A 27,097-nucleotide genomic window follows, 5' to 3' on the forward strand; every position below is an offset into this window, starting at 1 on the left:
TCCCCCGCCCCCACCTTCTAATTTCTACCCTCTTCAACCCCAGATTTCTCCCACGCTAAAAAAAAACAAAAGACCCCCCCAGCCCTAACATCCTTCTTCTTCAAAATCCCATCTTCTTCAACTTCCCTCTTCTTCAAATTCCCAACCCAACTTCCCCAAGTTTCAATCCACGCTCTCCCCTACTCTTCTTTACTTCTCCCCACATTTTCTCACTACAGGTATGAGTTCTTTTTTCCATTTTTTTCTTTTTTTTTACAGAATTTCATTTTTATGTATTATGTAGTAGCTTTTTCTTTTATTTTCATAGCAAACATTTGTAGCATATGTTGTAGTGATTATGGGTGGTAAGGTTGGTGGAGTTTTAGCTTAACTTAGTATATGATTTTGGGGACATTGTGGTGGTATTGGGTTACAACATGCTTGAAATAGGGTGTGAGTATATAATGCCTACAAGGCGTTTGTTTAAATGCCTCAATGAATATAATTGAGTAATTGTGACCAATTGTGCGCGTGAAGTCTGAGTAACCGCATTGAGTCACAATTTATTTTTGTGGATTGTGCTAATGTTATTCCTTTTTCCAGGTACTATGGCTCCATCTAGGAAACGTCGCACCACAGGTGCCTCTTCCAGCAGTCAAGCTGGATCGTTCATGGCACGCGGGTCAGCTCCTGCTCGTCCCTTTGACAGTAGCAGGTTCGTCTCTGCCAAGGCTCATGACTTCTTTGCAGATAAGGCCCCTAAGAAATCGATATAGGAAAGGGGCATTGATATAGGGTCAATCCAGCTGGGCTGCCCTCACTTGTATACTGAGCTGGTAAGACAGGGGTTACAAATCTTCATTGACGAGCTGAACGAGGGGAATGCGATGGTTGTCCATGATTTCTACGGTAATGTAAAAGAACATGTGAATGGCGTAGTGACTATGCATAGAAAGGCGGTAGAGGCCTCTGTTGAGGCTATCAGAGGATGTACCAGCTACCCCCTCCTGTGGATCTATATGATGTGGATCTATATGATGACTATTATGAGGGGTATGACAGATCACACAGCAGTGGGAGAGGTTCTTTGAAACAATCTGCTTACCTGGAAAGGAAATTGTCTGGATGAAGTATGGTCAGAAGTTTCACTCCTCGGTGCTAACCTTTGAAGGGAAGTGCTGGTTGTATGTTATCAACAACCGCCTGATCCCGTCTTCCAAACACTACGGAGGTGAATGGTCCTTGAGCGGCTCTAATTTAGTGCTTTATTAATGGTCACAACTTTGACGTGGCCAAAGTGATTCATGAGGAGATGTTCACTCGTTGTCCGGTGAAAAGGTATAGGTTCTTCTTCCCTTCCTTGGTTACTCGACTTTGTCGGGCAGCTCAGGTGCCGGAAAATATGGATGTTGATGGGAGAGTGCCAAAACACCATAAGTTCCGAGCAGATAAGGTCACTACGGGTAAGGAGCCGGTGGCAGTAGGGGGTGATGATAGTGGTAAATCTGATGACTCTGAGTAAGAGGAGGCTGAGCAGGAGGATGTGAGGGCCGGGCCACGGGCCCATGAGCAAATTGCAATAGATGCAGCGCCATCTGGGACTGCAGCACCATCTGGAGCTACTCAGGTTACCCGGTTCACAACTTTGGAATAGGAGGTGGCTGGATTGCGTACTTCGGTCACTGACTTGGGGACACGTGTTGACACGGTGGCAGCCCAGCAGGTGAAATCGGAGAAGAAGATATTGGGTTGGCTAAGATCTCTGGGTCGTGCTTGCAGCTTGAACCCAGACACGGTCTTCGATCAAGAGTGATCTTTCAGGGAAGTTCCTTTACCTCACTGTTCTTTATTTTGTATGTCATGAGGACATGTCTTTCTTTTAAGTGTGGGGTGGGGGATACTTCAATGTATGTATGTATATGTAACAACTTGACTGTTTGATGTTTTCTTTGTTTTTCTAGATTGTTTTCAATGGTTTTGAGTAATAGTCAAATTAGGTAAGTTTAAAGTAGGTAAGTTGACTTGTCCCGACGATGGATCTCTTTCGACGGGGTTCTTGAGGGTCTAAACTCGACGTAAAAATTGGAAAAAAAGAAGAAAAAAAAACAGGAATATGTTGGACTCTTCCCGATGAAGGATCTTCTAGATAGTTTTCTTGAGGGAAGTAAGTCTAAAGAAAATATCAAAAATATTTCTTTTATTTTAGGAAGTGTAGTAACTCCCCCTTGGTTTTTCTTTGGGTCACGGTTCTTTTCCAAGGGTTTTGCTTGAACAGGGTATAGTTAGTTTTTCTTTATTTTGTTTTTAGTTTTTAGTTAGTATTGATGGACTACGAGCTGAAATAGAAAGAGAAACCATTGGCGTTGATACATCTGAACATAGTAAACACTAGAGTGTAACGCTTAGTCTCAGTGGTTGATTCTTGCTAGAGTGCCATAAATTGTATGTTTGTAATTGACTTGAATACTCAAACGAGAGTGTCTTGATAAGACAATCTGGAGTGAGTCATGTGCCATATGTGTATGAGTTGTATTGTATTCTATGCTCTACATTTGATGCCTAGAACTTGCCCCGTGTGTTTGCAAAGCGAAATAGTAGCTTTATTTAGTCTTAGAAGTGATATAGGCATTTCTTTGTTAAGCCAGATATATAAAGTAGACCCACCTAAATGCAATACATCGTAGTTAACCCCATTGAGCCTATAAGCCTGTTTCTTTGGCAACCACATTATGAACCTTACCCAATTGTTTGAATGGCCCACCTGCTTGGACCCTTTTACCTCCCATAAGCACTTGAATGGTCATGAAATATGCAAAAGCTAAAGTGTGTGGTGGTGGTTTGGTTTTTGAGTGGAACCGATGAAATAGAGAAAAAGGTGCAGTTTTTGAAAAAGTAAAAGAATAAGCACCACTTAAAAAGAAAAAAAATAGAATGAGTAAATGTAGTAGTTGATAAGTGGTAACTTGATACAATTGCACCTAATGGAGTGGGATGTTATAAATAAAAATGCGGTGGAATGTCTGGTTGACATAAGTATGGTTTTGAAGGTGAATGTGATTGTATTAAAAGTGCTTAGGGAGGTTAGTCACTATATCCAAATATATCCTACCCGTCCCTTAGCCTACATTACAACCAAATGAAGTCCTAATTGATCTTAAACTGAATGAGCTCAATTAGTAGAGTAGTACACTACGGGCAAGCCTATGGTGCATCTTTGTGGCATATAAATGTTCTTTCTGAGAGTGAGTGAATTTTGTCTATCTAAGTTCCTAATTGTTCTTAATATTATTATTTGTAGAACTACTCTCTTGTGTGATATGAGGGCATATGATTCACGAAGGAAAGCTAAGTCTTGACTTCTGTATAGAGTAATTTGAGTAAGTACGAATATTGCACGGCACGTGAGAGTCGACTTTTGGGGCAAATATTGTTCACTACTAGACGTAACTTTGGTGATTTGTTCTTGGTGTGATACGTTAGGGGAAAAGCTTAGCGTAGGAACCTTTACAGAGTGTGGTGGATTGCTCGAGGTCTAGCAATGATTTAAGTGTGGGGTGTTGATAATAGGATAGATTCATGTAATTTGGCGACTGTTTATGCCCCAGCTTGACTATGGTTCACTGTTATAGGATAGTTAAATGATGATAAATTGGCTCTAATTGTGAATTTCATGTTTTGGAGGAGCGAGTTGCGCGTATGAGGACTTAGAACTGTGTTTGGAGCTAAAGTGAAGCAAGGGAAGCCCCTCGGAGCTGAGTACGTTGAAAGAAGAGAGAAAGAAGTGCTGAAATGATGACCCATACTAGCACGACCGCGCTAGCCCAGGAGTTCGAGGCAGAATACTATGCCATATGCGCGGTCAGTAGCACGCCCACTAGCACGACGGCGCTAGTCCAGTTCGAAAAAATATAATTCAGGGGTAAACTTGGAAGTTCGGGGGTAATTCCACTTAACCTATAAGAGGTCCAGCTCGCCCAAAGGGAGATTATCAAGGTTTTAGACTGAATTGCAGGCAAGAACAAGTGTGAGAAGAGCAATCAACCATTAGAGTTTTTCAATCTTCTCTTTATTATCTTTATTTGCACATTATGAATACTTTTGTGGTTTTATCTTGCTTTGCTATGAGTATCTAAATATTTAGTCTAGGGTTTTGATGGAACCTATTGAAGGATGAACTTTATGTTATATTAATATAGTTTGCCCGGTTTAATCTCTATTTGTTCAAATACATTCTTGTTGTAGTTAATTGATAGGATCATCAATTAGCTGTGCCTATTTAGTATGTATTACTCGGGAGAGAGTACATATTTAGGTAATTGTTGAACAACACCACTCCCAAAGTATATGAGGGATCAATAATCGAGGGTTTAAAGGCGGGATTAGGGATAACGAAGCCTTGGGTGCGATCTAAAGTGAGCTGTATTAAAAGCCAACTAGCGTAACTCGGGAGAGTGTGTCTAGTAAATTGTCGTGATTACTTGGGAGAGATTTACGGTAATAAGTGTCACGACCCTAACCCCGAACCCGGTCGTAATGGCGCCTCTCGTGAAGATAAGGCCAGCCAATTAAACCCAATTCACCTTTTTAAAACAGTTTAACAATATAAAAGCAGTCTAAGCATGATTTAATGATAATAGGTAGCGGAAATATAACCCGACACAGCCTTAACCGGGGTGTCACATGTCACAAGCATCTACTAGGGTATAAATACAACTAAAAGTCTGAAGTGTACAAATACATACTAATGAAATGAAGAGAGAGAAAAGTGATGTTGCGAACGTTGGCAACTACCCTGCTAAACTCCAATGATTCTGCATCCGACCAACCAATACCCGCTACCGGGTTCAGAAATACCTGTATCTGCACACAAGGTACAGGGAGTAAAGTGAGTACTCCAACTCAGTGAGTAATAATCATAACTAAAGTCTGAATCGTAAGAAATCACGTAAAGCATATCAAGATACTGTATAGAAGCAGTTCAAATCCAGTAAGAAAGCAGTGAAGCTGTAAAATCTCTTAAAACATCTTAGCTCAACTTGAAACTTCTTTGAAAATGACTTTTTCAACAGTTATGCAAATGAATGCAAAATAATTAGCGTAGATAAGCACAGAAATCCACCCCTCGGACACTAATACACAATTTAAACAGGTAAATGGTATGCAAATAAGAAAAGATAAGCGCATAAGGTTCGCCCCTCGGGAACAATGTCATCAAATACGCCCCTCCGGCAATGTCTTTGAATAGTACCAGCCCCTCGGGCTCAATCTCAGAACAATACTAGCCCCTCGATCTCAATCTCACATCACAATGGGTACCCGCGCTCACTAGGGTGTATAGACTCCAGAGGGGCCCCTTACGGCCCAAGAGCAATATCAAGTCATCTCGTGGCATCAAATCTAGGCCCTCGGCCTCATATCAATCAACAAGCCACCTCGTGGCGAACACATCTCAGGCCCTCGGCCTCATAATTGAATCAGTATCTCACTACTGTGGCATGCAGCCCGATCCAAAAGTATCCTCACAATACAGGCCCTCAGCCTTACTCAGTCAAAAATCACATAAGCCACTTGGGCAACAGTAAAACATGATGCTCAGCCCAAAATATTATTTGAAATATCATTTCAAGTGTTAAAGCAAAATAAACTTGGTTGAGTTTTGAAAACAGTGGAAAATAACATGACTGAGTTCAAGTATAAAATCAAAACAGTGAGAAAATATCAACAACAATCCCCGAAGGGTTCAAATAGCTATCACTAGGCCCAAGTATGGCATCCAGCCCAAATATGGCATTCAACCCAAATAATGATGATAGCAATTAGTTTTCAGTCAAATACGCGGTAAAATCATCAATTGGGATAGACTAAGTCACAATCCCCAATAGTACATGACCCCACGCTCGTTGTCAAGCGTGTGCCTCACCACAATATAGCACTACGATGTGCAATTCCGGGGTTTCAAACCCTTAGAGCATCATTTACAATTATTACTCACCTCGAACCGGCTAAATCTCTAGCTCGCAACATCTTTGGCCCTCGAATTGGCCTCCACGCGCGTTGAATCTATCCAAAATCAGAACGAGTACGTCAAAATATGCTAAGGGAACAAAGCCCAAGCAAAACAATCAACAAAGGGCACAAATCCCGAAATTACCAAAACCCGAGCTCCGGGCCCACTTCTCGAAACTCAGAAATTTTTATATCAATAGATTTTTCATCTTCTCACGAGTCTATGCATATCAATAATACCAAAATCGGAGTTCAAATGACCCCTCAAATACTCAATTTAAGGCCTCTTAACTCAAGCCCTAATCCTCCATTTTTAGCCCTTTAATTCATTTAATTTCAGCCTTAATCAATGAAATACTACCATAGAAATGTGTTTTAGGTCCAAAATCCTTACCTTAACGAGGTTCCCTTGAAATCCCTCTTCCAAATTATCCAAAAGCTCTCAAACCGAAGTCAATAATGGTGGAATAACTCAAACTCGCAAAATAAAATGACTTATATGTTCTGCCCAGGCCTTTCTGCATCTGCGGCATTTTAACCGCATCTGCGGTACCGCATTTGCGGTCTACCCTCCGCATGTGCATAAATCACTTAAGGGACCAGAATCCGCATTTGCGATACTAACTCTACATATGCAACTCCGCAGATGCGGCTATCCTGACCGCTTCTGCGGTCCCTGCCAAATTCCTCCCCATTCGCCTGCGGCCATTCCAACGCATATGCGGCACCGCACCTGCGGTCCCCAAACCACAGGTGCGAAAATACCAGAAGCAACAATATCGGCTGCTACAACACAATTCCAATTTCTCTGCTAACCATCCGAAATCACCCCGAGGCCCTCGGGACCTCAACCAAGCATGCCAACATATCCCATAACATCATTCAAACTTGTTCCAACCTTCGGAACACACCAAACAACATCAAAATGCCAAATTATCATCAGATTAAAGTCTAAGAATCCCAAAATCTTCTAGATTATGCTTTAGATAAAAAAACCCCACCAAACCACGTCCGAATGACCTGAAATTTTATACACACACCCCAAATGACACTACGAAGCTACTGCAACTCTCGGAATTCCATTCCGACCTCTGTATCAAAATCTCGCCTATCAACCGGAAAACGTCGAAATCTCAATTTCGTCAATCCAAGCCTAAACCTTCCACGGACTTCAAATATGCATTCCGATCACGCTCCTAAGTCCCAAATCACCTAACAGAGCTAACCAAATCATAAAAATTCCAATCCGAGATCATATACAAACAAGTCAAATATTGGTCAAACCTTTCAAGTTTCAAGCTTCAAACTGGGAACTGTTCTCCCAAGTTTATTTCGATTATACTGAAAACCAAAATCAACGATTTACATAAGTCATATTACATCACACGGGGCAAGTCATGCCCGTGAACTGGCGAGCGAAATGCAAAAGCTCAAAATGACCGTTCGGGTCGTTACATCCTCCCCCACTTAAACATACGTTCATCCTCGAATGTGCCCAGAGTTGTTCCAAAAGCCAACCAATTGCTGAATAACCTCACCATGCACATACCCGGGGGTGATCCCATGTCGCCCTATCTCACATAGGTTCGATAACACAATATAACTGAAATTTCACAATTCATCCTAGTCCATAAACCATAGAACCACATTTCCACTTCTAAAATCACCAACACGGTCAGAATCTCACATTTATACTGTAAATAAGTCCAAACGAGCTGTAACAAACCATATATGCTATCTCCAGTGCAATAACATGATATACCACATAACTCAACACTTGTAGTGATAACTTCTAACCACAGCAACTGCACACAACATCCGCATACCGATAGAAAAACTCTTATCAACTAAAGTCTCATCCCAACACTTTCATATACTACCAATGATCACTAAGACACGCGGTAAGCCATAACCATTACCCAGATCAACCATTTATGAAGCCACTTCTTCCTTGGCAAATACCACAACATATTTCTGAACCGAAGCTCGATACTATCCTTCTAACATGCTGAAATTGCATCTGTTCGTATTTATTAATCATCCCAACAATCTCCTCTAATCCAACATATTACTCTGGTGACATGACACATTAATACAGGCCTAAGCCACAACTTGCACAATACACGTACCAATATGCAACAGTCCGAACATACTCAAATCATGAAAATGACTCAAATGAAAGAGCTGTACTTCTAGCTCACCAGTACCACCACAACACAAGGATGAGAACCCGTCTCACATCATAGGAATAGAACACACGAATCTAACCCGCAAGGTCATACCTCCACATAACTTCACTGCAATGTGTGATCCTATCCAATACTGCTCCACATGAACCACCTTAAGTCACATTGCTCGAAATCGACAACCACGTACAATTCGATATATGGAACCAAAGCAAATCATCATACCCATGGTGAAGCAAATAACATACACCATACTAACCTGAAAGGACATAACCGATACGCCATTCACCGAGCAAAACTCAATCACTCTTCCCGCTTGACTTCCACTATGAAACCCCAATAGAACCGCACCATATGTGCCCATAACCAACAAATCATAACATCTCGCAACACAGAAAGGTAATTCATAGATCTCCCCAAATTACTAATAAGCTCAATAACAATCAAATCAACACATCCCTCAACAGTACAATTCGGTGGCAACCAAGCCGGCTCAAATTAGAATACACATCCACATTGGCCTGCCAACGAACTCCTTATTACAAAAATCCTGGAGCTGCTATTCAACTACTTTAACTCTGTCGGTGTCATACGATATGGTGCCTGGCATCAAATCAATACCAAAATCAACAACATTGCCCGACGACATGCCTGGCCATAAAAACATATCCGAAAAGTCCCTCGCCACCGGAACTAAATCAATGGTAGGAGCCTCTGCACTAACATCTATCACAAAAACCCAACCAAGAAAAATAATCCTTCCCAGCCATCCGCTGGGCCTTCGAAATATAAAACCACTCCACTAGGACATAATCCGTCGAACCTCGCCACTCAATCCGTGACATTTCCGGCATAGCCAATAGCATCGCCTTAGCATAATAGTCTAGAATGATGCCACACAGAGACAAACAATCTGAACCCAATATCACATCCAAAATCTAACATACCAAGCAACAAAAGATCCGCTCGGGTCTCCAAAACCCCGATAGTCACAAAACAGTGCTGATACACACGACTCACAACCACCACATAGCATGAATATGAGAATTTCCCGTATCCAACTCCATATGACCTATGAATCAACATATCTGGTTCCAATTCCGTCGTCCGAATGCATACCACACCTCAAATACCCAATCATTCCAGGAGAGATAATCTAGAATTCCTCTGTGCCACCAAGCAAACTCGAATATCAGCAGTCGTTCTAACAAGAAAATGACGCAATACTACCGAAGTATCATCAACTTAATCGCATTGCCCTTTCTGAAACATATGCCCTCGTCAAATCACCCCAAATTAGCAATACCATTTCCTTGATCATCTGAAGACCCTTTCTCTAATTATCTGAAGCTCGTTCCTCTAATTGTCTAAAACTGCCCACCGCCTAAGAGTTGTGACCTTCCTTTTAGAACCGAACCGCAATCTTACGCACACGATTCTCAATCCTTCTAACTCAACCGAGCTACGCATGTCACTAAAACCTAAAAGAATTGCCGCGAAACACCTAAAGAGACCCGTTACCCCGTAAACACCCAAGGAACTAATCATATCCTTACCATACCGATCTAGCGTAATACCACGCTATCCCATCTATCTGAGTTTCTGCGACAACCCGGCCAGTCGTCTCATGAATTACTGCGTCGTTTTCCCCATTTTAGCTTCTTTACGCTTCGTTATTCGTGTTTATGTGATCGGGTTGATTAGTTCAAGTTCGGAGAGGATTTGGTAAGAAATGAGACATTTAGTCTCTTTTAAGAAGGCTTAAGTTAAAAAAGTCAATCGGATGTTGACTTATGTGTTAGAAGGCTTGGAAGTGAGTTCTGATGGTTTGGTTAGCTTTGGGAGGTGATTTGTGACTTACGAGCGTGATCGAAATGGGTTTTGGAGTTGTAGAGAAGATTTAGGCTTGAATTGGCGAAATTGATATTTTGGCAAATTCCGGTTGATAGGCGAGATTTTGATATAGGGGTTGGAATGGAATTCCGAGAGTTGCAGTAGCTTCGTTGTGTCATTTGGGATGTGTGTGCAAAATTTCAAGTCATTCGGATGAGATTTGATAGACCTTTTGATCGAAAGCATAATTTAAGAGTTCTTGGAGTTCTTAGGCTTGAATCCTATGTTAAATTGGTGATTTGATGTTGTTGTAAGCGTTACGAAATATTGAACAAGTTTTAACGATGTCATGGGATTTGTTGGTACAATTAGTTTGAAGTTTCGGGGGTTCCGGGATGTTTTAGTGCAAAAATCATAGCCGTAGCAGGTCCAGAAGGGTTGCAGGCCCTGAAACTCACCCACGCAGTCCACACAAAAATGAGTGCGCCCGCGGTAAGTGCTGTGCGGACTGCACAAAAGAGGGCGCGGCCGCGGTAGGTGTCGCGCGGATCGCACAAAAGGGGGCGCGGCCGCGGTGAAGAACCTTCCCGCTGGTCCAACTTCGGAAGCTCATATCTTTTGATCTACAAAGAATTTTGAGGTAATTCAAAAACGAAAGTTGTAGCCCTTCGTGTCTAGTTTCCAGAAATGTACAAAAATCACAATTTGGACATCCGTAGCGAATGTTATGGCCAAAATACTAAAGCATATACTTGAGAGGAAGACTTGTGCGGCCCGTGGTCATTTTGGTGCGGCCCGCGGAGGCTGAAATCTGAGGGTACCCTATAAATACGAGGTTTTGGGTTTTATTTAATATCTTGACCTAGAGAGCTCGGATTTTGGCGATTTTTTGAAGGTTTTTCAAGAAATTCATCCGGGTAAGTGATTTTAACTCAGATTTGGCTAGAATACATGAATTTATTACTTAATTCATCATTTAATTCGTGATTTGGGATGAAATTTTGGAAGAAAATTGTGAAACCTTTCAAAAATATAAAATGATGATTTGAAGGACCAAATGGTATCGGAATTGGATAATTTTGGTATGGTTAGACTCGTGAGGGTATGAGGATTCTGAAAATATAAATTTTACCCGATTTCAAGACGTGGGCCTGGGGCTCGGGTTTTGCTAATTTCGGGATTTTTGATATTTTTCAAATGCTTTCGCTTGGGCTTTGTTCCCTTAGCATATTATGACGTATTCGTTTTGATTTTGGATAGATTCGACGCGCGTGGAGGCCAACTCGAGGGGCAAAGGCGTCGCGAGCTAGAGAATTAGCCAGTTCGAGGTGAGTAATGGTTGTAAATGATGTCCTGAGGTTTTGAAACCCCATATTGTACATCGTAGTGCTATATTGAGGCAAGATACGCATTGGATGATGAGCGTGGGGTCTTTTACTACTGGGGATTGTGACTTGGTCCGTCCTGATTGATGATTTTACCGCGTATTTGACTGAAATTCATTTGTTATCATCATGATTTGGGCTGATTGCCATATTTGGGCTTCGTGCCAACTATTTGAACCCTTCAGGGATTTTTATCACTGTTTCCTCACTACTTGACTTATTATTTGAACTCAGTCCTATTGATATCTACTGTTTTAGAAACTCAGCCACTTTTACTCAGATTTGAAACTTAAATGATATTTCTACATCATGTTTTGGGCTGGGAACTACTGTTTTACTAATGCCCAAGAGGCTTGTGATGATTTTTAGACTGAGTGAGGCCAAGGGCCATATGTGAGGATATGCTGAGTGATATGAGACGGAGGGCCTGAGATACTTTATATGCCATGAGGTGGCTTGAGTGATGTGAGGCCGAGTGTCGAGTGATGTTGCCACGAGGTGGCTTGATATAGCGCTTGGGCCATAAGGGGCCCCTCCGGAGTCTGCACACCAACAGTGAGCGCGGGTACCCATTATGATCTGAGAGTGAGCCCGAAGGGCTGATACTGTTCTGAGTGATTGATACTAAGCCCGAGGGGCTGATACTGTTCTGAGCGATTGATACTGTGCCCGAGGGGCGGATTTCTACATGTTATTTACCTGTTTTACCTGTTTTAAAAAGGAATATCATTTGATTTCTTCACTGATTTACTGCTTTAAGTGATTTTACTGCTTGATATGGAATTGCCTTGTGCCTTTACGTGTTTTCATACTTTCAGCCATTATTTATAATTATTACTCACTGAGTCGGAGTACTCACATTACTCTCTATACCGTATGTGTAGATTCAGGCATAGCAGAGTCCGCACCTGAGCGCTGATTCCTTCCAGGATAGGTAGTGAATGTTGACGTCCGCAGCCTCTTGTCTCTCTTATCCTCTATCATTTATGTTTTCTTCAGACTGTTGTATCGGATTCCGTACTTTGTAGACCTATAGCAGATTCTGTAGTAGCTCATGACTTGTGACACCCCAGTTTGGGCTGTGTCGGGATGGTTTCCACTATTGTTATCATTAAAGTTTTCGCAACCTATGAATATTATATTATGTTTATTACTGTTTATGATAATTAACTACTTAAAGAGGTGTCTCGTTTTGGTTTGGCTGGCCTTGTCTTCACGAGAGGCGTCATCACGACCGGGTTCGGGAATTGTGTCGTGATAGGTTCCCTCTGATCTACCGTCAGCTTGACACTTCTTCTTGCTACAACGCCACAATTCCTCAACCCAGACTCACCACGCGAGACCCTAGCACAAACCAAACCGTCCAAGACTTATAAGTCGCTGAATACTCTCTTAAATATTTCCAAAAGCACCACATTCAAAATACTTTACTCTGAGAAAACTTCCTGCGAATCTAAATCTGTTACCTTTACCTTCCTGATATTGATACATAGAATCCCATAATTAATATAGAAAATACCACAAGTCTTGACATCTTCCAATGAAAACTCGGTTTCTAACCACATATACAACCCTAAAATTCCCCATTTTACATGTAGAATCTTGAACACATTAGAACCATTCTCGAGAGTCATTCACTCTATTCAAACTGCAATTAGCCTGACCAAACGAACAGAACCACTCGTGCCTCAATAGCACTCTGACACTGCTGAGTGTAACCTCATCCTAGAACAACCAAGCCACTTCTTGCTCTTTGCACCGAGCATCCATTACCAACAGCTCAAGACATTCCGTGATTCTCATACCTTATGAAGCATAATATAACCTCTGTCAAAATTTTCCTTTATTAGAGCCATCCTCGATCTCAATTTCTGCAAGCCATAACTGATTCACCAGCACGCCTCAAACTGGAACCAACATAGCACCTAACCGTGCAATTGCCTAATCAATAGCAGACTCCCCCACTTGGCTCGAAGCCATAGATCAACACACATTCAATAACTCATAACGATTATACTCTGTTGATGCCATGATACCATAGTGAGATTAAACTCAAATCTTTTATAAGCTTGTGAAAACACAGATCATCTAGAATTTAAACTCTTCTGCAAATCTCGCATTCCACTCTTGCAACAGTTACACCCACTCTCTAAGCGACCCAATTTAAATTGAAACACATATTATTCACTCACAAATGAGATCTTCTAATAGACACATAAGGATCGCACAACCTCAGAACATTCCGCAGGAGACAACCCACCTGCTTTGCCTCTAACTAACATTTCTATATACCTTCCACCATCATAAACTGTACACAGTCACTTAGTCTTCCTGAGTCTGAACTCATACCGCAACATGAAATTTACTTCACTCACAACTGGGAAACATGAAAAGATCCTTCACACGCCCATAACTCGGGGCTATACTTCGAATCAAGATGAAATTCAAGCACCTAATAGTTCTTCTATCCTCTAGTAGACCTTTCTCGTCGCCTCCAAATAATATGGATACATCTCGCAGTACTAGCATACTCATCACATAGTTATCCAACTGTCACTCCCACTAGTAGGGACACTACCGAACATATGAGTTCAAAAATACTTGTTCACACAATCAGCACCTCGGTGCTCAAGCTATAGATAAAGATCCGGCCTCAAGTCCTCCAGACTGGCCCAACATCAACTCATAGAGATCACATCTCGCCCCTCAATCAGGGAATCACAAGCATCGAGGCACATCTGATACTAAGCGCTCATACACGCATACGAACGCGTGGAAAGAATTCAAGAGTTAATTTCAAGCTGAATCAAGGATGCACGATTAGAATTCAAGAATGTGAAGTTTTCCTAAAGGTTCTGCAGCCTCTCAAGGATAAATACAGAAGTCTCTGTACCGATCCGCGAGACTCTACTAAACCTGCCCATGACTCGTGAGACCTATGTAACCTAGGCTCTGATACCAACTTGTCACGACCCTAACCCCGAACCTGGTCGTGATGGAATCTCTCGTGAAGATAAGGCCAGTCAATTAAACCCAATTCACCTTTTTAAAACAATTTAACAATATAAAAGAAGTCTAAGCATGATTTAATGATAATAGGTAGCGGAAATAAAACCCGACATAGCCCTAACCGGGGTGTCACAAGTCACGAGCATCTACTAGGGTATAAATACAATTGAAAGTCTGAAGTGTACAAATACAGACTAATGAAATGAAGAGATAGAAAAGCGGTGCTGTGAACGTCGGCAAATACCCTACTAAACTCCGATGATTCTGCATCCGACCAGCCAATACCCGCTGCCTGGTTCAGAAATACCTGAATCTGCACATAAGGTGCAAGGAGTAAAGTGAGTACTCCAAATTAGTGAGTAATAATCATAACTAAAGTTTGAATGCTAAGAAATCACGTAAAACATATCAGGATGCTGTATAGAAGCAGTTCAAATCCAGTAAGAAAGCAGTGAAGCTGTAAAATCTCATAAACATCTTAGCTCAGTTTGAAACTTCTTTGAAAATGACTTTTTCAATAGTTATGCAAATGAATGCAAACCAATTAGCGCAGATAAGCACAGAAATCTGCCCCTCGGGCACGAATACACAATTTAAACAAGTAAATGGCATGCGAATAAGAAAAGATAAGCAGATAAGGTTCGCCCCTCGGGCACAATGTCATCAAATCCGCCCCTCGGGCAATGTCTCAGAATAGTACCAGCCCCTCGGGCTCAATCTCAGAACAATACCAGCCCCTTGGGTTCAATCTCACATCACAATGGGTACCCGCGCTCACTAGAGGTGTACAGACTCTGGAGGGGCCCCTTACGGCCCAAGCGCAATATCAAGCCATCTCGTGCCATCAAATCTAGGCCCTCGGCCTCGTATCAATCAACAAGCCACCTCGTGGCGTACACATCTCAGGCCCTCGGCCTCATAATCAAATTAGTATCTCACTGTTGCAGCATGCAGCCCGATCCAAAAGTATCCTCACAATACAGGCCCTCGGCCTTACTCAGTCAAAAATCACATAAGCCACTCGGGCAACAGTAAAACATGATGCACAACCCAAAATGTTATTTGAACTATCAGTTCAAGTGTTAAAGCAAAATAAACTTGGCTGAGTTTTGAAAACAGTGGAAAATAACATGACTGAGTTCAAGTATAAAATCAAAACAGTGAGAAAATATCAACAACAATCCCTGAAGAGTTCAATAGCTGTCACTAGGCCCAAATATGGCATTCAACCCAAATAATGATGATAGCAATTAGTTTTCATTCAAATACGCGGTAAAATCATCAATCGGGACGAACCAAGTCACAATTGCCAATAGTACATGACCCCACGCTCGTCGTCAAGCGTGTGCCTCACCTCAATATAGCACTACGATGTGCAATTCGGGGTTTCAAACCATCAGAGCATCATTTACAATCATTACTCACCTCGAACCGGCTAAATCTCTAGCTCGCGGCGTCTTTGCCCCTCGAATCGGTATCCACGCACGTCAAATCTATTCAAAATCAGAATGAGTACGTCAAAATATGCTAAGGGAACAAAGCCCAAGCGAAACAATCAACAAAGGGCATAAATCCCGAAATTACCAAAACCCGAGCCCCGGACCCACTTCTCGAAACTCAGAAATTTTTACATCAATAGATTCCTCATCTTGCCACGAGTCTATGCATATTAAGAATACCAAAATCGGAGTTCAAATGACTCCTCAAATCCTCAATTTAAGGCCTCTTAACTCAAGCCATAATCCTCCATTTTTAGCCCTTTAATTCATTTAATTTCAGCCTTAATCCATGAAATACTACCATAGAAATGTGTTTTAGATCCAAAATCCTTACCTTAACGAGGTTCCCTTGAAATCCCTCTTCCAAATCGTCCAAAAGCTCTCAAGCCGAAGCCAATAATGGTGGAATAACTCAAACTCGCGAAATAAAATGACTTATATGTTCTGCCCAGGCCTTTCCGCATCTGCGGCATTTTAACCGCATCTGCGGAAATCACTTAAGGGACCATAATCCGCATCTGCGATACAAACTGCGCATCTGTGACTCCGCAAATGCGCTATCCTGACCGCTTCTGCGGTCCCTGCCAAATTCCTCCCCGTCCGCTTTTGCGGCCATTCCAATGCATATGCGGTGCCGCACCTGCAGTCCCCAAACCGCTGGTGCGAAAATACCAGAAGCAGCAATATCGGCTGCTGCAACATAATTCCAATTTCTTCGCTAACCATCCGAAATCACCCCGAGGCCCTCGGGACCTCAACCAAACATGCCAACATATCCTATAACATCATTCAAACTTGTTCCAACCTTCGGAACACACCAAACAACATCAAAATGCTAAATTTGCATCGGATTCAAGCCTAAGAATCTCAAAATCTTCTAGATTACGCTTTAGATCAAAAACCCCACCAAACCACGTCCGAATGACCTAAAATTTTACACACACATCCCAAATGACACAATGAAGCTATTACAACTCTCGGAATTCCATTCTGACTTTTATATCAAAATCTCACGTATCAACTGGAAAACGTCGGAATCTCAATTTCGCCAATCCAAGCCTAAACCTTCCACGGACTTCCAAAATGCATTCCGATCACGCTCCTAAGTCCTAAATCACCTAACGGAGCTAACCAAATCATTAACATTCTAATCCGAGATCATATACAAATAAGTCAAATATTGGTCAAACCTTTCAAGTTTCAAGCTTCAAACTGGAAACTGTTCTTCCAAGTTTATTCCGATTATCCTGAAAACGAAAACCAACGATTTACATAAGTCATATTACATCACACAGGGCAATTCATGCCCGAGAACTGGCGAGCGAAATGCAAAAGCTCAAAATGACTGATCGGGTCGTTACAATAAGAGTGCTCTTGATCGATAGAGACAAGTAGGCAAATCTATGTGAAACATAACAGGAATGGATTCCATCAATAGGGGAAATCATAACCTTAGATCCTTCTCTTATTTGTTTACAACTCAATCATAGTTAGCTGTTAGTTTACTTGCTTATATTCAGTTATAGTTAGTTAACCATCACCAATTGTTATTTAATTAATATTTGGGAAGTTGATTACAAAGAATTTAGTGAGTCTAACTAAAGTAATTGGTAAGTTAATTCTCTGAGGATTCGACTCTGGGCTAAATACTCGAATTATATTTGCAGCGACCGCTTTGTACTTTTTATAAGGCATAGTTGGGCGTGATCAGCTTACCTAGTCGTAGAGACTAGGCGTCGTCACAACAGTTCATGGAGGGTAAACTTGGATCGTGACAATTATTTTACACAATAGTTTATATTTTATCTACTACAACATAATTGTCCCAAAATTTCAAAAATTTCGAGACAAGTTTTCCAACGACCAGGTAACGAAAATTTTGAACTATCTTCCAAGATTTTTCAACTTTTTGATGGTGGACGTCATGATCTGTCAGAAATTCTAGCAGCGTTATTAAGTTGTATGATTAGATTACAAATGTAGTATTTAAATTAATTGGTAGCTTAGGGAGCATTCTTGAGCTTTTAAACTTACCAATTTAGCGGATAAGGTTCATCTTTTCTTTTACTCATAGTTCAACTTTATTTTACTCCGAAAAGGGTACACTAAATATTGAAATAATTTAGAAATAAATAACAAGTTTCTTTGTCCTTGTTTGAATTTAAACACAATTATCAAGGTTCATAGTCCGATGGTATTTATGAAAGTCCCCCATATATTAGGTGAGTTTGATTCTCGTTTTTTTTTTTTTTTGCTTCGTTTTCCTTCTCTAATCCCTCAATTTAATCGAAATGTCAAAAAGTGATGTTTAGTTTCACAAATATATGTATCTTGATTAGAAACAAATACGAATATTTTTCATTTTGAAAGAACTTAGGAAAGAAAAGTTAAAGAGAAAATGCTCAAATAACATACACACCCTAAATGCTTGAAATTTAGGGTGATTTGCAGCCATACCCTATTTTTATGTCACCTTTTAACCTATACCTTATTTTTAAAAACTATTGATTTCGTAACCAACTAACAAAAAATTCGTAATAATATGACCATTATACCCCTTTCAAAACATATAAAAGTTGCATCAAGCATACCCAGATTCAAATTCCAGATCTCCTCCGTATCTCCTCCATCAGTCCGTTTCTCCTGAGATCGCCTCTCGCAGCCAGATTCAAATTTCAAATTCAAATTCACATTCAAATACATTGTAAGTATTCAAATTCAACTCCAGAATTCAAAATAGTTTTTGAATTATATGTTTTCTGGTTGATTGATTGAAGTTGTTTGACGAACTTCACTGATATGCTGAATTTGCATTCTAAATCTGTTTGACGATGAATTCTAACATTCTAATCCGACAAATATGCTGAAATAAGCTAAATTATTTAGCAAAACGAGATGGTAAATAACACAACAAAGAAAAAATTATATTAAAATATGAGTGTTTTAATATTTAAAACACCTATGGACAAAAAACTTCAGCATAGGTGCTGAAGTTTTTTTGTTAATATTTAAAAGCTGGAGTTTGCCTATTACACTGGTAAAAAAATAAAACATAAATTAAAATTTCATATTGCACAAAAAACTTCGACTTAAGTGCTGAAGTTTTTTAGTTAATATTTGAAAACTTCAGCAGGAGGAGCTGAAGTTTTCCTATTTCACTGGGTAAAAAAAATAAAACATCAATTAAAATTTCATATTGCACAAAAAACTTCAGCACAGGTGTTGAAGTTCTTTAGTTAATCTGTAAAAACTTCGGTTAATGGAGCTGAAGTTTTCCTCCCGCACTATGTATTTTATTATCATTTTTTAGAAAAACTTCATACCAAAAAATGCTTATGTTTTCAGGAATATGTAAAACATTTTTCATATAATTTTTTGTATGCTGAAGTTTTTTTAGTTCATCTGCTAAAAATGCTTAATATTTTGTCGTGCAATATGTAATTTTCGGATAAGTTTTTGTTAATTGCTCAGTTATTTTCTAAGTTTAAAAAGAATTTTTAGTTCATGCTTGAAGTTTTCATCAAGCACTGTGTATTTTATTAAGATTTTTTGAAAAAACTTTATACCAAAAAATGCTTAATATTTGGATTAGTTTTTGTTAATTCCTGCTGAAGTTATATAGTTCATTTCCTCTGCTATTTTTCGAGTTTGAATAGAATTAATATTAAAAAAACGCAGAAAAAAACTTAAAACAAAAACTGAATATTTCATTAAACATCAAAAAAGATAAATTAAATTACATAAATAACAAAATATCATAAATAACAAAAAGAAAAACTAATCGTCCCTATCATCATCATCATCATCATCGTTGTCGTCACTACCAGATGGACGAGCATCTTCATCAGCAAGATTATCAAATCTTGCATACATCACAAGCATATCAAGCTTGTTGTTAATTTCTTCCAACTCCCTGTCGTACTTCTCTATGAGCTCATCCAGTTTCAGCTCAAAAGCCTCTATAATGTCTTGCTTGATTTCTTTCACTATTTGCCTGATAACAACATCCATTTTTCTCCTTTTTGTATTTTATGTCTGCTAAAATATATGTGTTTGAGTGAATAAACTCACAAGGAATAGCGTGCTTATATAGGGGAAAAAACTTCTGCATGGTATATGAAAAGACAAAGAGGAATTTTAAACGTTGTCTAATGAAAAACATGCATGAATGTGATAGGAATGTAATTATTACACTAACACATACCCCCAATGCAAATATATTTACTACTTTAATTGTGTAGGTTACTCCTGTATACTATGCAATTAATGTTGAAACATGCTCAAGTTTGTTGAATTCATTTGCTAAAACTTCAGCCCAATGTGCTGAAGTTATTTAGTTTATTTCTAAAAACTTCAGCACTTAAGGAGCTAAAGTTTTTTTCCCTGCATTCATGAATCCCTGTCATACAGCTTTTTCGAAAAATATTTCAGCTGATATGCTGAAGTTATTAAGCTTATTTCTAAAAACTTCTGTACTTAATAAGCTGAAAGTTATCTTGTAACGACCAGACCAGTCGTTTTAAACTTTTGCACTTTGATCGCCAGTTCTCGGGCATGGCTTGCCCCGTGTAACGTATTATGACTAATGTAGATCGTTGGTTTTGGTTTTCAGGAAAAATCGGAATGAATTTGAAGGAACAGTCTCAGTTGAAAGCTTTGAATTTAAAAGGTTTGACTAAGAGTTGACTTATTTGTATATGAGCTCAGATCGGAAATTTTATGATTTGGATAGCTTCGTTGTGTGATTTATGACTTATGAGCGCGATCGAAATGCATTTTGGAAGTCCGTGGAAGGATTTGGCTTGAATTGGCAAAGTTAATATTTTGGCGAATTCCGGTTGATAGGTGAGATTTTGATCCAAGGGTCAGAATGGAATTCCGAGAGTTTTTGTAGCTTCATTATGTCATTTTTGATGTGTGTGCAAAATTTCAGGTCATTTGGACGTCGTTTGGTCGACTTTTTGATCGAATTCGGATTTCGGAAGTTTTGGAATTCTTAGGCTTGAATCCGAGGGTGATTTGATGTTTTGATGTTGTTTTGAGCATTCCGAAGGTTGGAACAAGTTTGAATTATGTTATGGGGTGTGTTGGCATGTTTGGTCGGGGTCCCATGAGTCTTGGATAAGTTTTGGAAGAGTTTTTGGAAGATTTTTTCGTTTTGAGCATAAGCATGTAATGATCCAAAGATCCATTTTTAGTTCTAGATATCGAAATTTGATTTCGAGACTTCCGAAATTTTGATAATGAATTATAGGACTGATCTGGAAAGTTTGGTCTAATTTCATCAAGTCGCGATTGGGTTTTTGACACGAAACATGAGTTAATTATTTAACGAACGAAATGGGTATTGAACTGAGCAAATGAGCTCTGAATTGAGTTTCGACTGAAGGGCTATGTTCATATTATTATTTGTGACTCATAGGAACAAGAATCATCGAATTCCGAGTTCGTATGATGTAGTTAGAGCCTATTTAGTGAAAAGAAAAGTTGTTGCAATTTTCTGGGCAGTTTCTGCATTTTTCGCACGTGTGAACAGTAACCGCACCTGCGTGAACAGTACCGTGTATAGTACCCCGTGAATAGTACCGTGTACAGTACCCCATGAACAGTCGTGAACAGTACCAGACAGAATGTTTTTCCATTTTTACCAAATTGGAGCTCGGGGAGAGGCGATTTTTGGGAGATTTTCAGAGAAAACAACGGGGTAAGTTTTCTTAACTTAATTTTGGCTAGATTACCCGAATCTATTACTAGTTTTGGCATTTAATTGGTGATTTTAGTTGGGAAAATCTTGAAAACCCTCTTGGTTTAATTTGAAGATTTGAGGGTCGAGTTGATGTCAGATTTTAGTAAAATTGGCATGGTTGGACTCGTGGTTGGATGAGGTTTCATATTCCGTAATTTTTGTTGGGTTCCGAGATATGGTCCCCACGGGCGAATTTTGAGTGCAATTTCGGGTTTTAATGGAAAATGTAGAATTTCATATGGAATTAATTCCTATAATTTTTATTAATGGAATCGAATTATTGTGGCTAGATTCGAGGCATTCGGAGGTCGATTTGAGAGACAAAGGCATCGCGAGCTAGAGGATTAGCCGGTTCGAGGTAAGTAATGATTGTAAATACTGTCCTGAGGATTTGAAACCCCAGATTATACGTCGTTGTGTTACTTTGAGGTGACTTGCACGCTGGATAACGAGCGTGGGGTAGAGCACCGCTGGGGATTGTGACCTAGTCCATCCCGAACGAATATTTTAATCCGTATTTGATAGTTAATTGTTTGACATTATTATATTTTTGGGTTGTATGCCATGTTTGAGGCCTTGTGCCGACTTGTTGAGACCCTTAGGGGCATTTTTACTATCTTTACTCACTCTATTTGTTTGAAAGCATATTCTCAGTCATGTTTTACCTGTTTATTGCTCAAATCTGGCTTTATCACTATATTCTTAACATGTGGAAATTGTTTTGGGCTGAGTTCCCTGTTTTACTGAGATAGACCGAGGGTCTGATTGTGAGATTGATGACTGAGATAGACTGAGAGTTTGATGGTGAGGTTAATGACTGAGAGAGGCCGAGGGCCTAGTTGTGAGGATTATATATCTATGGATCGGGCTGCACGCCGCAACAATGTATATATATATATATATATATATATATATATATATATATATATATATATATATATATATATATGCAGCAATGTATATATATATGTATATAGATCGGGCTGCATGGCGCAGCGATACTTATATGGATCGGGTTGCGCGCCGAAGCAATATAGCGCTTGGGCTGTAGGAGCCCCTCCAGAGTCTGCACACCCCCAGTGAGCGCAGTCGACTATTTATATGGATCGGGCTGTGCGTCACAACGATTCATGGATCGAGTTGACTATTTATATGGATCGGGCTGTGCGCCACAACGATGCATGGATCGGGCTGCACGCCGCAACAGTTACTATATGGTACCAATTGAGCGTGAATGCTGAGTGCGAGTACTGACTGGTAAGAGTTGAGTCACGAGTGATAAAGAGGCTATCCTGAGGGGCGATAGATATATACATGCATATGAGTGGTGTTTTGCCTGAGAGGCCTGTTTATGGACTTATTGATTTCACTCCTCTTAAAATGAGTTTCTATCGAATATGTTGATTTATTGACTATTTTCACTCATCTTTATATTGAGCCTCTGTGGAAAGTTGCACAAATGTTTTAAAACAACTTTTATTTAAACTGGGGTTTATGAGATGTTCAGAAATTAATCACTGATTTGACATTGGGTATTTCCATTGAGATTTTCAAGTTATGAAGTGTTTGTGATTACTGTTTTGCCCGAGGGGCTGTTTTACGAACTATGCTTTGTCCAAGGGGCCGATTATGACTTTAATCTTTATTATTATTTTAAATGGTATTGAACCCCTACTGAAACTATTGGAAGGTATTTCAAAGATGATTTTTACTAAAAAGCTAGATTTTAAAAGGGAAGATTGACTCGTATTATGATTTGAAAGCATGTTGTGTTTATTGAACCCAGCGTAAATGTGGATTCATTGTTTCCTACTGCTCAGCCTTTATTTACTCTTATTACTTACTGGGTTGGAGTACTCACATTACTCCCTGCACGTCGTGTGCAGATTTAGGTATATCAGAACCCGGTAGCGGGTGTTGATAGCTCAGCCGCGGAGTCATCAGAGTTAGCAATGTGGCTGCATGACGTTCGCAACACCGCTTCCTTCCCTTCATTGTTGTTACTGTATTTAGTACATTTTTAGACTTTTGTTGTACTCAGACCTTGATAGTTGCTCATGACTAGTGACACCCCGATGTCGGGATGGTATTTTATTCCACACTGTTATTCCAGGATTTTATTATGAAACATTATTTAATTTAAAGACTTAAAAATAATTCTTAATGCTTAAAGGATTAAGGTGAGTGTTTTGTCGGCTGGCCTTGTCTTTACAAGAGGCGCCATCACGACCAGGCCGGTTTGGGGTCATGACATTTCTGTGAACGATTCGTTAATTATGTCATACATCTTTTTCCAAAAAATTTCAGCAGAAGATGCCTAAAAGTTGTTCTGTTCACTTTCCTAATACTTGCCACTAAACATGAATCTGCAAGATGAGTTTGATTTGCGTTGTTATAACTTTTAATGGGAGTTGGACTCCTAATTTCAGATACTTGGATCATGATACAAAACTTGTTCTACTTAATAAGCACATATCATTCAATACTTTCCTGAAGAAAATTAGTGAAGTTGCAAATATTGATTCAACCAGATATGCACTAAAAGTATGGTTTGATATCAAATTAAATACAAGCAAAGGAATGCTTGTAACTTCTGATGAAGAACTCAGTATCTGTATACATTTGCTTACAACTGATTCACCCTACAAGAATTGCCACTTCATCATCGAAAAAATACAACCTTCAGAATCTGCAGTATTCAAACAATCTCTTGCATATGCGATAGATTCAGAACCTTTTGCTGATTATCAACATGAAGTAGGACAGCCAATAATGGAAGTAGACAACGAGCAACAACCTTCTAACATTTCAGCTGCTTCAGAATATATAATGTTGCAACAATTACCCCCTCCTCCAATAAATTCAAACCAGTTTGTCGATGACCAAGAAGAAGAAGGACAGCTAATAATGCAAATTGACAACCAACATACAATCCAACAAAGCTTTTTGTTACCTTCTGCAATGATAAGCAACAACGATGATGAAGTAAACATGGAGCTTATACCGATAACATTAGATAGAATTGAAGAAATTGCTGAAAGTTCTTGTGCTTCTCAGAAATCAAGAAAAAGAGTGAGGAGAAAGCTGAAAGAATCTCCATCATGTAAAATACTTAGGCACGATGCGTTGCGTGAGGAAGTAAGAGTTCGGATCAATTTTTGAGAACAAATAAAACATGACTAAATTTTTCTGCAGCTTGGAGATAAACCAGAAAGTTGAATTCACTGCTGTTAGATCATGTTCAAAGAGATACGAGCTGAAATGCATCGTGGACAAATGTGGTTGGAATGTACGTGCTACCAGAATAAAAAATTCCACACTATTCAGGGTGATAAAATATCATAACATCCATGAATGCTCGGTTGATGCAAGAAAATCATATCAGAAGCATACTACATCAAATTTATAAGTGAACAAATTATAGAACATGTTCGAGACAAAAAGATAGAGGTTACACCAGCCTTTGTAGAAAATGAAATGAAAAAGAAATTTGGAATTGACATTGGTTATCACAAGGCATGGCATGCTATTCAAAAAGTTGTTGCTTGCATAAAGGGACCATCTGAAGAGAACTACCAGATTCTTCCTTCATACCTACACATGATGGTGTGCAAAAATCCAGGAACGTACATAAACATAAAAAGAGATGCGCAGAATAGGCATGCAAAACAATACTAACCATCAGCCTGAAGTTTCAAATGTTCCTATTTGAAAAACTTCACACCTAATGATTTGTTTTTTTGTGTTTTACTGTACAGATTTGCTTGCATGTTCTTTGCTCTTGCGGCATCAGTAGTTGGTTGATCCTACTGTAGACCCGTTATTGCAGTAGATGCAACGTTTTTAAAGTCCAAATATCGTGGTGTTCTATTTGTTGCTGTATCAAAGGATGCAAACAATCAAATCTTTCCTCTATGTTTTGGTGTAGCAGAATCAGAAAACAATGAGGCATACATTTGGTTCTTCGAGGAAATGAGAAAAGCAATTCAAGTCCGTCGTGAATTGGTTTTCTTGTCAGATAGAAACCAATCAATTGCAAATGGGATTTAAAAGGTTTTTCCTGAAGCTCACCATGGTATCTGCCTCTATCACTTTGAGAAAAATTTAAAGCAAAGACATGCAAAATCCACGGTAGTAAATCTTTTTCAAAGTGCTGCAAGGTCATACAAACGTGAAGATTTTAATCAGTTAATGTCCCAACTCAAAAGTATTGACAAGAAAACATACAATTACATAATGGAAGATCCCCCAGAGAGATGGGCTCGTTTGTGGTTCCCACGGCGACGTTATGATATGCTAACAACAAACATGGTAGAATCAATGAATTCCATTTTACTAAAAGGGAGAGAAATGCCTATTTTAAGAATGTTAGATTTCATCCAAGAAAAGTTGGGATAGTGGTTTTACGAACGGAGAAAAAAGGCAAATGAAACTTTTCACAAAGTATCAATATGGGCAGAAGAAGAGATGACTAAGAAGATGGACTTAGCTTGTAAAATGTTTGTGAGTATATTTATTAACTTCAGCTTTTTATATCTGTTGCAGTGATTTACTGCTTACATTTAAAAAATTTCATACTTTTTCTTTTTGAAGCAACAATACACTAATATAGTTTGTCTTAATTTTTTATTCTTTGTTAGGTGTTCAACCTTGATTCAATGTTGTTCAGAATAAATAGTGAAGGAATCGAATTTATTGTGGACTTAAAGAAGAGAACTTGTGACTGCTTGGAATTCCAACTTGATGAATTGCCTTGTCCACATGCAATTGCTGCTATTAATAAGAGATATCTGGAAAAATCTAATTACTTCTCAAATTGGTATTCAAAGGAAACATGGTTGAAAACATATAAAGGACAGGTGAATACCATGGGAGATCCAAAATCATGGGATATACCACAAAATGTACAATCTGAGATCACAAAACCTCCCGATGTAGAGATTTTACAAGGAAGAAGACAAAAGAAGAGGCATATACCTGTGACTGAATCAGTACCATTCAAGTCTACCAAATGTAGCCGATGTAAATAAGTTGGGCATAACAGAACAACTTGCTTGTTGTCTCCAGCACCTCATCCATATTCAAAGAAACACACTGAAAAATACTCCAACCTTCAATAATCCTTGGTCTGAATTTAGACTTTCATTATTGTATGACATATTTGAAATGTGATTTTTTTCATAGGAATAAAAATTCATCTCTAATAGAGTATGACAAAAAATTGGACGATATATCACTCATTTTTGTTGCGCAGGCTTACATGTTTAGTTGCATTTTAAAAAAGTGTGCAATGACTTCTGCGAGAAAAAACTTCAGGTTACATTATGTGAAATACATTTCCTTAACACAAACAAACACACACATACACACACTCATACACACACACATACGCGTACAACACATAAAAGAAAGGCATGTACAAACAAAATCTTCAGCATCTCTAAGCTGAAGTTA

The 27,097-nt window shown here is 39.3% G+C and overlaps 1 protein-coding gene across 1 annotated transcript; it reads left to right on the plus strand.

The window, feature by feature from the left end:
- The first annotated feature begins 24,818 nt into the window (after window positions 1–24,818).
- LOC142165804 (uncharacterized) lies at window positions 24,819–26,673 on the plus strand. Its single transcript, XM_075224178.1, has 2 exons — window positions 24,819–24,932; window positions 26,284–26,673. The coding sequence occupies exons 1-2, from the start codon at window positions 24,819–24,821 to the stop codon at window positions 26,671–26,673; spliced, it is 504 nt and encodes a 167-aa protein (XP_075080279.1).
- The last annotated feature ends 424 nt before the right edge of the window (window positions 26,674–27,097 follow it).

The sequence above is a fragment of the Nicotiana tabacum genome, chromosome 11, assembly GCF_000715075.1.
Source record: "Nicotiana tabacum cultivar K326 chromosome 11, ASM71507v2, whole genome shotgun sequence".
Classification (NCBI taxonomy): domain Eukaryota; kingdom Viridiplantae; phylum Streptophyta; class Magnoliopsida; order Solanales; family Solanaceae; genus Nicotiana; species Nicotiana tabacum.